Source organism: Leguminivora glycinivorella, chromosome 7 (genome assembly GCF_023078275.1).
Source record: "Leguminivora glycinivorella isolate SPB_JAAS2020 chromosome 7, LegGlyc_1.1, whole genome shotgun sequence".
In the NCBI taxonomy this organism is placed as follows: Eukaryota; Metazoa; Arthropoda; class Insecta; order Lepidoptera; family Tortricidae; genus Leguminivora; species Leguminivora glycinivorella.
The window spans coordinates 14,578,814-14,593,561 of NC_062977.1; the positions used below are offsets into that span (position 1 = coordinate 14,578,814).

The following is a 14,748-nucleotide window of genomic DNA, read 5'->3' on the forward strand; positions in this document are numbered from 1 at the left end:
ATACAAAACAAAAACAGATTTTATTATATTTTGCCGCAAATACTACTATATTTTACTCTGGCCCAAATACGCATTATTTTGAAAAACGCTAAAGAAATTTTCGAAATTTATAAGTACCTATGCAAAACTAAGTAACAACACGCTAAGTAGCTCTATGCCTTTGTTGTTTTATAAAATGGTTTATTTTTCATGCCTTTTACAATTATTTCAAAAACATATCAAAAGCGTGGTATTGTGTGGAGATTGTTCGCTAAACCATTTTCCAAGATTATCGGGTAAAAAATGAATACAGCAACACTGCTCATAGCAAAAAATGCAATTTCTTGAGACAAGATTTGTAAATTTTGTTGCAAGAACTAGCAAGAAATAATATCTTGGAGCAATAATGCTTTTGTTTTCGAAGGTCTTGATTCAAGATTCAAAAATTTCGACTGTCTTGAGACAAAAACGAATTTTTCCGTAAGATAGGTATTAGGTACCTATACAATACAATTACATGCAATCAGATGCAGTATTTAATCCTAGCTATAGTTTGTACAATGCTTATAAGCCAATATTTAGGTATATAGATTGCGGTACCGGTACCCTCTTCAGTACCAGGACTAAAAATTCCGGTACCTGCGTGGTACCGGGAATTCCCGATACTTCGATTAATTCCAGTACTAATTCTTTTTCCAGCAAACATTACTAAAACCCGTGACAAACGAATATTGTAATGTTTCGTCAATATTTGGAATTATTTGCTTCTTATCATACAAATGTATAGTCCTTAGTCATATTATATTATAATACATTCTTCATTGTTAATTTAACTGAATCTTGAGTGAAACTAGTAATATCTTCTACCGAGAAATATATTAGGTACTTACTTTTAGGATTTCTAATTCTTGATTGTTAATGTAACTGAATCTTGAATGAAACTAGTAATATCTTTCACCGAGAAATATATATTACTTGCTTTTAGATTGTCTTAATTTTTGATTGTTAATTTAAGTGAATCTTGAATAAAACTAGTAATATCTTCTACCGAGAAATATATTACTTGCTATTAGAATGTCTAAATTATTGGTTGTTAATTTAACTGAATCTTGAATGAAACTAGTAATATCTTCTACCGAGAAATATATTACTTGCTTTTAGATTGTCTTAATTCTTGATTGTCAATTTAACTGAATCTTGAATGAAACTAGTAATATCTTCTACCGAGAAACATATTACTTGCTTTTAGAATGTCTAAATTCTTGTTTGTTAATTTAATTGAATCTTGAATGAAACTAGTAATATCTTTTACCGAGAAATATATTACTTGCTTTTAGATTGTCTTAATTCTTGGTTGTTAATTTAACTGAATCTTGAATGAAACTAGTAATATCTTCTCCCGAGAAATATATTACTTGCTTTTAGATTGTCTTAATTCTTGATTGTTAATTTAACCGAATCTTGAATGAAACTAGTAATATCTTTTATCGAGAAATATATTATTTGCTTTAAGATTGTTTTAATTCTTGATTGTAAATTTAACTGGATCTTGAATGAAACAAGTAATATCTTTTACCAAGAAATATATTACTTGCTTTTAGATTGTTTCAATTCTTGATTGTTAATTTAGCTGAATCTTGAATGAAACTAGTAATATCTTCTACCGAGAATTATATTACTTGCTTTTAGATTGTTCTAATTCTTGATTATAAATTTAACTAGATCTTGAATGAAATTAGTAATATCTTTTACCAAGAAATATATTATTTGCTTTAAGAATGTCTAAATTCTTGGCTGAATATTTCAATAATTCTTGGGTGAACTAAATAATATCTCCTATTAAGTAACATATTACTTGCTTAAATACTTTTAAATTGTTCATTTGAGAATTGAATGTAATCTTGAGCCAAGTTTGACTCTACATCGGCACAAGAATTAATTCTTAAATCAAATCTGCTTAATCATTCTTAAGGTGAGAAATAAATTAGTTTCGATTTGAGATATAAATTTTGACTCAAATAATATTTGCTTTCATCCAAGATTTTCGATCTTGAATATGAAGAATTTTAATTTTTTGAAACGTTAGTGAGATTATCTTATTTCAAGATATATATATTTGAGTTCAAGAAATATTAGGTGAAACACATCTGGTTCTTGTTTCAAAAAACCATTTTTTTCTGTGTACGCGCGTTGGTTTCTTTTTACGTTGCATTATAACACGTTTATGTGATATAGTTTTTGAGTTAGAAGGGGGTCAAATGTGGCTCCAAACGGTTCGTGTAATATTACACACGGTGCTGCTTGCTACTTTTGTTACTTGAAGCTGGCTTGACACGCTACCACGTCTCTATAAGAATAAACGTATTGTTCATAAACAAATGAGTTTATTCCTTTATTGTCCATCTTTTCCCTTCCGTATCTCATGAACGATCGGTCCCAGATAAAAAGTGTATAAGACTTTTTTGTAGAGAATTTTATGAAGATTACTTGTGTTTCAGAACATTTCTTGCTATGTGCCACAGTTTAAGAGTTATTCGCGAAAAACTAAAAAAAGGGACCTTTACACCCCCCTCCACCCGTTAGCTCCTCCCCTACCCATCAGTACTTTGAGTATGTGGATTAGAACACCATTCCCTACAACTATGCCAAAATTTGCCTATACACGAATTATTTCCCGCGAGATAGGCTTCATTGAGTGTGCTATGCATAGTCCAGATAACACTGTACACAACAACTCACACATTATTACCCTGAATGCTCTATCAATACCGATTATCAATTATATTATCGATAGCCACATAATACTCAACAACAGTGGACCACCGGGCGACTCTACGAGATACTCAACAAGATAAGCGGCTTGAATTAATTGAAATGTAACATTACGTTGCGACAATTAAATTTAATTACACGGACTCCTGGATAAATACAATGTTTCATGCAAATAACTTTAGAGGGGTTACTTTAATTCATTAACTTAATTACCTAATCTACGCGTAATGACACTCCGAGTTATCATTAAATTTACACACCTTTGTTCCAGTATTAACGTTCTTTTTAACGAAAATCCATTTAATCAAAACGTAGGTAGGCGCTTAATTACAGTAATGAGATTTCACAAGTGGCTCCCTCATTTGCTGAGTTTTTTGTTTTAAAATTCAACGGCAATGCTAACACGGGCTCGTCGACCCCTCGGCTAGTGTTCAATGTGGAAAAGATATGTGGATCTAATGAACCCTTACTGTTTTCATTTGCGTTGGTCGACGAGTATTAGCGTTGCTTTAGCTGCCCTTTGCTCCCTTTAGTAGGTCGTTTCGAGTTCACCGCAAAGGAAACCATTTAACTGCTTCTTTTGTCTATAAACTGTTGCAAAACGCAACGCGTTCCGCGATTCGTAGAGAAAAATATGTTAGGTTAGGTACTAGTTCTGAAAAATGTTTCCTTAATTGAAATACGGTTGTACTCACGTTATTATATCGCTATTGCTGCGACATGTTTCCCGTATTTGTGTATTTGTGTTTACCGTATTTCAATTAATTATTTGAATATGTCTCACGGAAGTTTAACGTGTATAAATGTTTCCTTCTAAAATTAAACTGTTCTCAGTCGGTTCCATAGAAAAACATTTGCGCCAGGTACGAGAAAATTGCTAAGCCCAGGATTAATTGAATGTGTGTTTAAATTGTGCTACAGGTTTGTTTATTTCTACACTCAGGTTTAAAGCGAACTGTTTGAGTAAAGTCCTTTATGCTCCAGTGTTTGTCTCTTTGAGTGTATCGATCGAAACTTCTACGGCAAATTGTACGTTATAGCCTCATATGACATTCTTCGAAGCATTGATTGATAGCGTCCCATTTCCCAAACGATTTTGTGTCGAACCACCATTTGTAGGAGATCGTTTCGCGTCGTATCTAATAGTTTTTAATACAAATATAGTAGAGGGTAATAAAACTAATAAGAAAAACGTTTCAAGAAAATAGAGTCAGGATAAGTAGTCTCTTAATAAGCGTAGCGCGACAGCCGAAGCTTCTTTGCTTTTTAAACTGTTATTAAAGTTTAGCTATTCGCTTGGGAGCTTAAGGAGGACGATACTATTACGGACTTACATCAATTCAAGTGCCATTGTTTGACGCAAGGAAATTATTTCCAAACATAATTTACTGAGCGAAACTGTTTGTCCTTCATCTTAAAAGCCCCGCTATGTTGTTTTACTTGTTTCTATCTAGCCACATATAAGTACATATATCTATCTAGCTACATATATACATTGTCTCGTTGCTTAATTTTAACTCTGTTTGCGATAATCAGTCTGGGCATTCCAGAGAGCTCGCTAACTTTTGTAACACTTCACTGTTTATCAAATAAAAATTGACTTTTTTTACTTTAAATATCTACATACAAGCAATAAGGTTTTTTTCGGGATAAACGTAATGCTATCAACCAAAATAAAATGCTTAAGGCTGCGGCAGCCTAGACAGATTTTGAATTACGCATAACAAAGCGAGCACGTACTTCACGTGGGTAACAAAGTTTCATTGTTGTTCGTCTCCGAAACATCCCTTGTACCGTACATGTCATTGAACGCGTATTTCAAGTGAGCAAAATAGCGAAGGCTATTTTATCACGACAAACACATTTCTGGTTTAAAAGTTAAACAGTATTTGTTTTTGTGCAGATGGTGGGTAACGTTGTAGTCTTCGTGTGTGTCAACATAGTGGGTGCTCTGATGCATTCGCTAATGGAGACAGCGCAGCGGCGCGCGTTTCTCGACACCCGAAACTGCATCGCGGCGCGACTCGACATGGAGGACGAGAACGAGAAACTGGTAAGAGATACTAAGGTGTTGCTATGCTGATGTACTCGTTCGTGGTCTTCTCCAAAGTTGCACGACAAGCAGTGAGACTGAGGGTCGAACAGTACATAGTGTCACGCTGAGGAACTAGCTCACGAAGACGCGACGACGGCACGACCTGACAAAAAGGTAGGGACCAAATATATCTCACACCACTTTCGGAAACAGGATGTTAACAGTTTGATAGCACTATTGTCATGATATATGACACTATTAGGCGATGCTTAACGTGACAGGATGCACGGTAGCCAAATGTAATTATAATAATATCGAAAGCGAAACTTGAACAATTGAGATTTATCACCACATCAATAGCGAATAAAGATTTTATTGCGCACTGAATTTAGACATCACTAGTCAGTGTTCGATAAATCTAAGGATCCATTACAGGTTCATTCCCTCATTTAACATACAAATTACATCTCCGGCCGTGCCGCGGATACTAAATAACGGTTTACATTTACTGATCTACTTTTATGGACAGCCGGTGCATTTCAATCTGATTGCTATGTCTCCATCATCTAAAAGAGGACACTTCTTTAGCAAGGATTTAAATTGTGCTGTATTCATTAGCATCTTGGGATCTTCTAGTGTTTTTACATAAGCAATTGGTAAAACAATTTGCCTGGAAACTGGATATATCACTGGTTTTGAATTGCGTGCGGGCTTGAACTTTTCCTCGTACCTACTTGAGAGTCTTTGGGCCTCGTGATATTTGATACTAAAGCTCTACGGCGGAGGAAAACTTTGTGGAAAAGCCGATTAATTCCAACAAAGATGGATTTCCCTTGGGATTGGAATGTCGCATATCAAACGCTTTCTAAAAATGCCTATGCCAATTTTGGAATTACGTAAGAAGAGCAAAATAAACGTGTTTAATCTTTGAAACGGTTTTTAATTGGCCGAGCTCTAAATGGAATCAACCCGTAGGGACATCTGGAAAATTTCTTGTTGTTAAAAAAATGTCTTCCTTAGTCGCAGCTCTTTGCAAAATATACTAAAGGAAGTCGTTTTAAGTTACTTTCTTGTATTTAGAATAAATACGATGATCACCTGGTTTCTTAATGAGGTGTACCTAACCCACTAAGATAATGACAACGGAAGGTAAAGAAAGTAAGATTAAATAAAGCTCCATAGTGATCCACTCGACTCGTCTTGCAGACTTAGCGCAACTTTTTTAGGTATCTTATCAACGTTCATTTTAAGTGGCCTACAGGCAGGTCTTAGAAGCTTTTGAAACTTCAGATAAAATAGTCGAATTACAGTCTAATCGTCGAGCTGAGACGGTTTTTATTGGCTTATGGAATCTAGGGAGACCTGGCACAACGCCAAATCCCTTGTAGCTTCCTTAGAGCACGATGTGGAGTTTACTAATGAGACCGTTAAAGTTGCGTTCGTGTTTCAAATTTTCAATAAGTGTTGCAACACCTGCGCCTGTTTCTGCATAACAGAAAATAACCTGGAACCGAAAAAAACGAACATTACAGAACCCAAGTGAATAAAATTCGTCCGCCCTTCACTTCAAAGTCTGGACGATGATTCCACTAGTCATTTATTAACAGAGCTCGAAAAGGATGAGCTATTTGCTTTATATCACGTACATAACACATGTCAAATTAAATGGAAATTAGCTCACCCTGGCTGCCCTCAGCTTATTAAGCTTTGAGCGATCATACCCACTTGGTCATGTCAAACCCAAAGGTAAACAAACATACATACATTAATCACTTTACTGGGTACCTATGGAGCAGCTTTGCACTATAATTGTCTCATCTTTAAACAAAGTTTCGTAAACCCTAAGGTCCTTAGGAGGATTAACATCCGTCTTATAAAACCGAGACAGAAAACATTGTTTATGCCTGTAATAAATACTAAACAAAAATATTTGACAACCAGCCAACGCGATGAATGTTTGACAACCCATTACATCAATCAAATCGTTTTGAGCGTTTCGAATCGGAGAACACGATATTTGTAGGGCTATTGAGATTCAAAGTTTGACATTTACAACTCACAATGGCAACGTTGTCGGAGGTAGGGTTGTCAGAGCACCGAAAGTGAATTATCAAAATTATTTGTCAAGACAAAACTATTCTACCCTACCTTAATGACGTAAAATAAGCTGTTGTATCGAAAACTACTAAATAGAAAACAAATTTGAGCTGAAACTACTAGATAGACATTTCATTTTTTGAATAAAGCATTAGCTCTGAATCTGAAAGGAATCTGAAATGAAAATTTGACAATTTGAATTATTTTGATGGCATCGCCCAAGGGCTGAACAATAATCGTACCTACGCATGCACCCCAACTTATCGTAAATTTACGATATCCATCGTACGACTGGCTACTCTACGCCATCACTTGTTACAGCTCTTCGCGTATAACACGGATTTACTGGCTCGATCAATCTTGATACTTGGAAAAAGTTCTAGTCCCTTATTATACGAAACTTTTCCTTTTAACGCTGTTGCTCTATTTGTTTTTGTAGTTTACTAAGTAATGCCTACAACTATGTAGTTTTTCGTAACAAAGTACCTCATAATGATTCTTATTTTTGGGTCTCACGAGAAAAGATTTCGTCGGAAATGTAACATATTTGCAGCGATACAAAGAGCGAAAATTTATCAAGTCTTATTCTTCCTAATTCCAGTCTTTGTCATAAATAATTCACAATCGAGCAATCATATTTGGAATAACTGTTGTGTAAAAGCTTTTGTTCAATGGGAAAGTTAAAACCTAAGTACTACTGGTAGTACGTACATCTGAGAAAGATCAGATCAAATTATTTCACTAGCATGCATGTGTTTGGTGAAATGCCATTTACCGAAAATTTACCGATACTTACCTATTGAACTTCTTTAGCAATTTTAGAATAATAGCGCCATGAAAAAATACCTCACATAGCCTGTGTGGTGACGGGTTAAGAATTTCACCACCCCCTTTCTTCCCGTGGGTGTCGTAGAAGGCGACTATGGGATATGGGTTAAATTGTGGTGTAGGCGAGAGGCTGGCAACCTGTCACTGAAATGCCACAGTTTCGTTTTCTTTTAACCCCTTATTTGCCAAGAGTGGTCCTGAAGCTTTAGTAGTTTCATGAGCTCTGCCTACTGCCTACTCTTTTATGAGATACAGGCGTGATTATATGTATGTATGTGTATGTATGAAAAAATACCTTAAATTCGTCGTGCACTTTTGCAGCTCACTGTAAATGTTAAGTACCTACTGAAGCTAAGCTGTCCTGTCCAGTGTCCACAACAAGCAAACTAATGCAACGTCATTCACAGATTGCAACAATTATAAATCCATTATTCTACCACCAGGAACGATTGCTGCTGTCAGTGCTGCCACAACACGTCGCCATGGAAATGAAGAACGACATCATATCGCCGGTGGAGGGCCAGTTCCACAAGATCTACATACAAAAGCACGAGCAAGTCAGGTTAGTATTGTTATAGCCTGCCAAGCGAATGACACATATATTAAACTGTTTTTGCTTCGTAAGAGACTATACAGGATGTAATTTTTATAACAGGCAATATTTTATGCACATGATGGGCTCGTTATATAAAAACAAACAGACAGACAAACTGACAGTCACACCTTAAGGGTTCCTTTTGTACCTTTTTGGTACGGAACCCTAATAATAATAAAAAAAAAAAGTTTCGACTGACTCTATCCCTTTTATTCTACCTCAAAAACACTAAAACGTGCGCATAGGGCGAGTTGATCGGTAGCTTTGGGCGATTTCAGATTCTAATATACCAACGCGCGCTCGGTGTTCTGTTCATAACTCAGGAAATTTTTGTGTAAAATTAAGTACAAATTGTTACCCAAATGTTAAACTTTTTTGTGATGAAATGACGGATTATATCGCGTATATAATAATGAATTTACAATTCTTCCCGACGTTTCGAACACTTTACAGTATTCGTGGACAACGGGTGACGGAGGAAAAATTATAATGTTCAAAAGCTACCCACATACAAGAAATAGTAATGAACCATGCCCATAAATAATATAGATTTTTAAGGCAGGTTCACACACTGTTATCACTGTTATCTGTTATCTTTTTTAGGGTTCCGTAGTCAACTAGGAACCCTTATAGTTTCGCCATGTCTGTCTGTCCGTCCGTCCGTCCGTCCGTCCGTCCGTCCGTCCGTCCGTCCGTCCGTCCGTCCGCGGATAATCTCAGTAACCGTTAGCACTAGAAAGCTGAAATTTGGTACCAATATGTATATCAATCACGCCAACAAAGTGCAAAAATAAAAAATGGAAAAAAATGTTTTATTAGGGTACCCCCCCCTACATGTAAAGTGGGGGCTGATATTTTTTTTCATTCCAACCCCAACGTATGATATATTTTTGGATAGGTATTTAAAAATGAATAAGGGTTTGCTAAAATCATTTTTTGATAATATTAATATTTTTGGAAATAATCGCTCCTAAAGGAAAAAAAAGTGCGTCCCCCCCCTCTAACTTTTGAACCATATGTTTAAAAATATGAAAAAATCACAAAAGTAGAACTTTATAAAAACTTTCTAGGAAAATTGTTTTGAACTTGATAGGTTCAGTAGTTTTAGAGAAAAATACGGAAAACTACGGAACCCTACACTGAGCGTGGCCCGACACGCTCTTGGCCGGTTTTTTGTGATTTGAGTTAAATAATCACCTCCCTAAAGATTGTCTGTTATAAAAATTACTTCCTGTATATTGCACGTGCGTGGGCATAGTAATAACAAATGAGCTACCTATTCCAGTGTAAATCATGTGTTGCTCTTTAAAGAAATGTTTATAAATTATTAGAAGACAGTGAATTATATGTGAATTAGCGTACCGAGCCTGAAGTAACAATCAACATCTTCATGAGCGCAAATGTACCTATAGTAATAAATAATTTGTAATATTCTATATTGCAACGTCTACTATGTATTACGGTATTACGTACGGTTTGTGTGCCAAATTTACATTCTCATTATTGCACAGGTACTTAATCTCTATTAGAGATGGGCCGAATATTCGGTAAATATTCGGTATTCGGCAAGTTTTTCAATGTTCGTATTCGGCCGAATAATTCGGTTGCATTGCCGAATATTTACCGAATAAACAAAGTAAATAACTAATGTAAATCTTACGTATTCCATTGGATAATACGCTCCTATTTTAGTAGCTTTTTAAGGAACTGCTAAAAAGAGAGAAAGCTATGCGTCAAAATATAAATACAATTGTTTTGTAAAAAAGTTAAAAAAAATCCTTTGTTTAAGAGTTGAGAAGAGTTCAGAGCGGTTTTAACACTTTTAACGAAGTTTTAGTTATCTATTAAATAATAAAAACATAATTGTAGTAACATATGTAACCATATTAGGTATTATCAATCATTTAATAGTTTTAATGAACATCCCCTTTTAAAACATGGCGTAACCGAATATTCGGCCGAATGTTCGGTTCGGTAAGAGCTGAACCGAATGTTCGGCCGAATATTCGTATTCGGCAAAGTCCATATTCGGCCCATCTCTAATCTCTATCTATGGGATATTAGGAATCTATTACATTTTACGTCACTGGGCTCACCGGCGCCATTGTTTGACAGCCGAGCGATATAACAAAGCCAAGTATATGATGGGCTCCTTAATACCAAGTAGAAGTCATTTACGTCTATCGTAAATTCATGCTGCATATATTGCCTATACATTTATACATACTTATAAATATATTAGGTACAAATACGTTATCAGTAAATTTGTATGCTTTCAATATAATCAGTTCGTACTGGAGCTATTAATTCTAAGAACAATGTCACGTATACTTTTCTGTCACGCTTATACATATTTGGGGTATAGTTACGTATATGTAAAAAGTAAATAAAGGTATAATATTGCGTGCTGCGTGCAGGATAAGTCGTCGTAGGTCAAACTCTCGTCGTCCGGAAAAGAAGTTTTGTTTGATTTTTCATACAAATCCTACAATATTAAACAATATCATTATAAATACGAGTTATTTTGCATATCGTACACAAAATATACCTATATTTTTTTACGTCCAGTACCGCTATACCGTGCCTGTAAACATTTTGCCACCAAGGTTACCTAGAATAGGTAATCCGTATAGACTCGAATCAAATTTTAGTAACCGCTTTCGATAACAATGTATACAGTAATGCGAATATCTAATTCTAGCTATTGCCTAGTTACAGAAGGTACTTCTAGTAACAGAGGATGTTGCATTTACGCATCATGGAAAGCCAACAGCCGAAACGTAAACTTCGATGCGTTTCTGCACGAGCCATCAAAACATTGTAATCGATTGTAAGGAGTACGAGAAAATGACTCATGATTTCGAGAATTTATGGAACTAAAGAGAATTCTGGAAAACAAGGCACGTATTGAGTTTTAGTTCGTTTGGACCGGATCGGACGACGGGGAACTTATTTGCCAGACGGTTGCTTGGCAAGGGTTTGACAGATATTGGACGAAGCAACTGTACAGAATTTCCGTAATAACGTTATGACTGAATTGAGCCAATAGTAACTTTATAGTGAGTGAATTGTGGGTGAAGTAGGAACTGCAATACATGTTTTGGAGAATTTTGGCCATATTTTGGAAGTTCGGTAGGTACGAACTTGATAAGGTTTTCTTTAGGTAACTAATTTATTGATCACAGTATAAAGAAAAAATAAAAACATAATAAAACTACTTAAAATAAGTTTATTTTTAACAAGCAGAAACGTCTGCTAACGATTCTAAACATTTTTATATTAAAGGAAAAAACCCCAAGACGTGTGTACATAAGGAAAGGCATGGAAAGATTTGCGAGTAGCTCAATTGGTTAAGAGCCTTGCACGGATTAAAATGATGCGGGTTCAAGTCCCGCCGGAAGCAATTTTTCCATTTTTTCCTTTAATATAAAAATGTTTACTTAAAATAAGGTTTTTAGTTATTAAAAGAAAAACAATATTTATTATTTATTAGTTGCAAGATCCGTTTACATTTAGGAAGACAAAAGAATCGAACATACATTAACATAAATCCCCAACAAAAGCAAAATAAAAATGCTTCTAATTAAAATATTTAAAATCATTTAAATGACTGCTTTTGTCAATTCAAGTCTTTTAAAAATGTTTTGATATTTTCCACAATTTTTTTGCTGGGTCTCAAGAGAATGCCTTAGGTGCTATGGCATTCAACCCTCTAAATGTATCATTTCTCCAAATTCGTCGCAGTTTATTTTACCTACTTAAATTACTTTTACCTAATTGGTGGCAAATGTAGGGATCGGGATAACGCACTTTTACCTAATTGGTATAATTTAGACATCACCTATATTGACTCACTTGTATTGCCATATTTAAACGAATAGATACCTATTTGGGAAGACGGTGAACTTGGCAATCTACATCTAATTCCTACATATTTACATCTTTCCAATTATAGTAATACGTCGTAGGGCGAGCAATTACGTCCGTCTACAATTCGTCTACGAACCGGCGTCAGTACGTGTCGTACAGCACCTACTTTGCAATTTATTGGCAGTAGGAGTATCTTGAACGATGCAGTTTTGGCCGCCGTCCAAATTGAACTGGGAGCGGTCCCCTTCAATTGAATGAATAGACTTATGGTGTAAAAGGACCGGATTTCTCAGTCATCCTTCAGCTTACTTCAAATGTAACTTTGTCACATTAGTTATTCCGATTGTTGAAATTCCTTTAGTACGAAAGTACGTGACATTAGGTCTGGGATATTATTCCATCGGCCTTTTTGGTTATGCAAATATATATATATATATCTGACAATAAAGTCTAATTTCCCGTAGTGAAGAAAAACCAGATTCAGCGAAAATTTTCAGAGGTTTGTTATGTAGTCGGGCGAAACTCTGGCATTTTTACGATGCAACCGGGTATTCCGGGTAAGCTCTCAGATAAAGACGACTGAAACTTGCGACTTAACAACATTTTACTTTTCTAATCGAATTATACACATCAGACTCATTTAAAATTCATTGCAATATTACAACGTTATTAAAGTTAATAAGGATTTTGAATTATTATACAGGTCTGACAGTTTTGGTTCGTTAGCAATGAAAGCTTATGCTTGTACGTACCAGTTTTGGCGAACCGCCGCGCCCACGCAATTCTCGAAAATATGACGCTTACCTCCCCAGTAATATTGTTGACCATATTCATTCCGATAATTGGCTTGTTTTGTAAATATTTTAATTCGAAACGATAATTTTTGTTAAAATTCTGTTTGGAACTTTATTGCCCACAATTAAATAAGTGGCAAAATTAACGAATGATAAGATTGATGTGATTGACATGACAAGTACTGAATGAATAAAGTAGTAAATTAGTCCTGCGGCGCTGGCTATATTTTGGGTCCTAAGTTAAAAAAATATTAAAGTTGATTTTGTTTTCGTTTATAAATACTTTGCTAACATATAAAATTTAATATTTCGTTTTAATTTGTGGTTATAATTTTTAATTTCACCTAATGTGGTCAAAAAAATATTCGAGAGAAAAAATGTAACTGTAATGCATTTAGTATGACATTTTTAGCGTGTATACGTAGTTTGTGTTAATTTCCTCGAATGCTATATGACAGTTTGTCATACCTAGCGAAACAGACGCAAAAAAATATTCATGTTAAAAAAAATTAGTAAAGCCGCATTACCTCCTTTAAATATATCAATAAACTGAAATTGTGTTTTTCTACTCCAATGCTTTATAAAATTTGCGATAATTTAGCTAAAATAGGTTCTTACCATTACAAAAAAATATTAAAGTTACTAGAGTTCACATCTTAATAACTAAAAAGACAGGGTAAATAAGATACATGAATTTGGGTCAGTTTAATAGAATGCTTCGAAAAATAATACGGTATTAATATTTGCGTTCGATCAAGTCAAGCGGGCGCGTCCGCGCGGCCGTGGCGCGGGAGCAGGGAAGGGCAATGACCTCTCTCGATATTCGACAAACCGCACGTTGCGTACAAAACGCAAATTTATTTCAACTGTGCGCCCGAATCACGCTATTTAATGCTAAGCCTGAAAAGGTTGTATTTGATAAGACCACTAGAGTAGCAATTTTAATTAAATATACCTATTTTCCACATGCATCAATAAAATAATTTCATTTCTAAATAATAAATTTAGTATGCAACGTGGAATCTACTACACTACTACTACTGCCAAATAATTAGTCGATTTATCTTCTAAGTACTTTAAAATTATACTTATATTAAGCGTGTCACTCACTATGCAGATTGAAGAGCGCTTATCTTTCAATATGAATCCACATATATTGGGTTGGCACAAAAGTAATGAGAGACTTGGTTTACGTTTTATATTTTTTATTATTATTACAATACAAAAAGCTTAGTCGATGATGTAATCACCATTAGCATGTATGACTTCTTGCCAACGATCCGGCAAAGTTTGGATGCCTTTCGCCCAGAACTCTGATGGCTGTGCCTCGAAAAAGTTGTTCAACTCCACCTGTACATCATGGAAATCATTGAATTGTTTACCCCGCAAATGTCGTTTCAGGGCTCTAAACAAATGAAAGTCTGATGGTGCGAGGTCTGGAGAATAAGGTGGGTGGGGTATCGTCTCCCAGCCCAAGTTCTGCAGCTGTTGGCGAACGGTAGATGCGACATGAGGTCGAGCGTTATCATGTAGTAAAATTACAGTGGCTCGTCTTCGTCGTTTTTTCTTGATAGCAGAAGATAGTTCGGTTAGCTGTGTTGAATATTTGTTAGCGTTTACAGTTTCATTGTGTAATAGTTCATGAAACAGCATGCCTTGCGAGTCCCAGAAACAACAAAGCAAAACTTTTAAGCGGTTCTTTTGACTCAGCACCGGTTGAGTTGGTGGCGTTTCTTCTCGAGGCAGCCAAAAAGCACGACGTGTATTGTTCTCATAAT

The 14,748-nt window shown here is 35.4% G+C and overlaps 1 protein-coding gene across 1 annotated transcript in view; it reads left to right on the forward strand.

The window, feature by feature from the left end:
• Positions 1-14,748, forward strand: part of LOC125228195 (Ca(2+)/calmodulin-responsive adenylate cyclase-like) — a 161,424-nt gene that overhangs the window by 84,701 nt on the left and 61,975 nt on the right. The window contains 2 exon segments of the mRNA XM_048132669.1: positions 4,655-4,804; positions 8,155-8,273. Of these exon segments, the coding sequence (XP_047988626.1) occupies positions 4,655-4,804; positions 8,155-8,273 (269 nt within the window).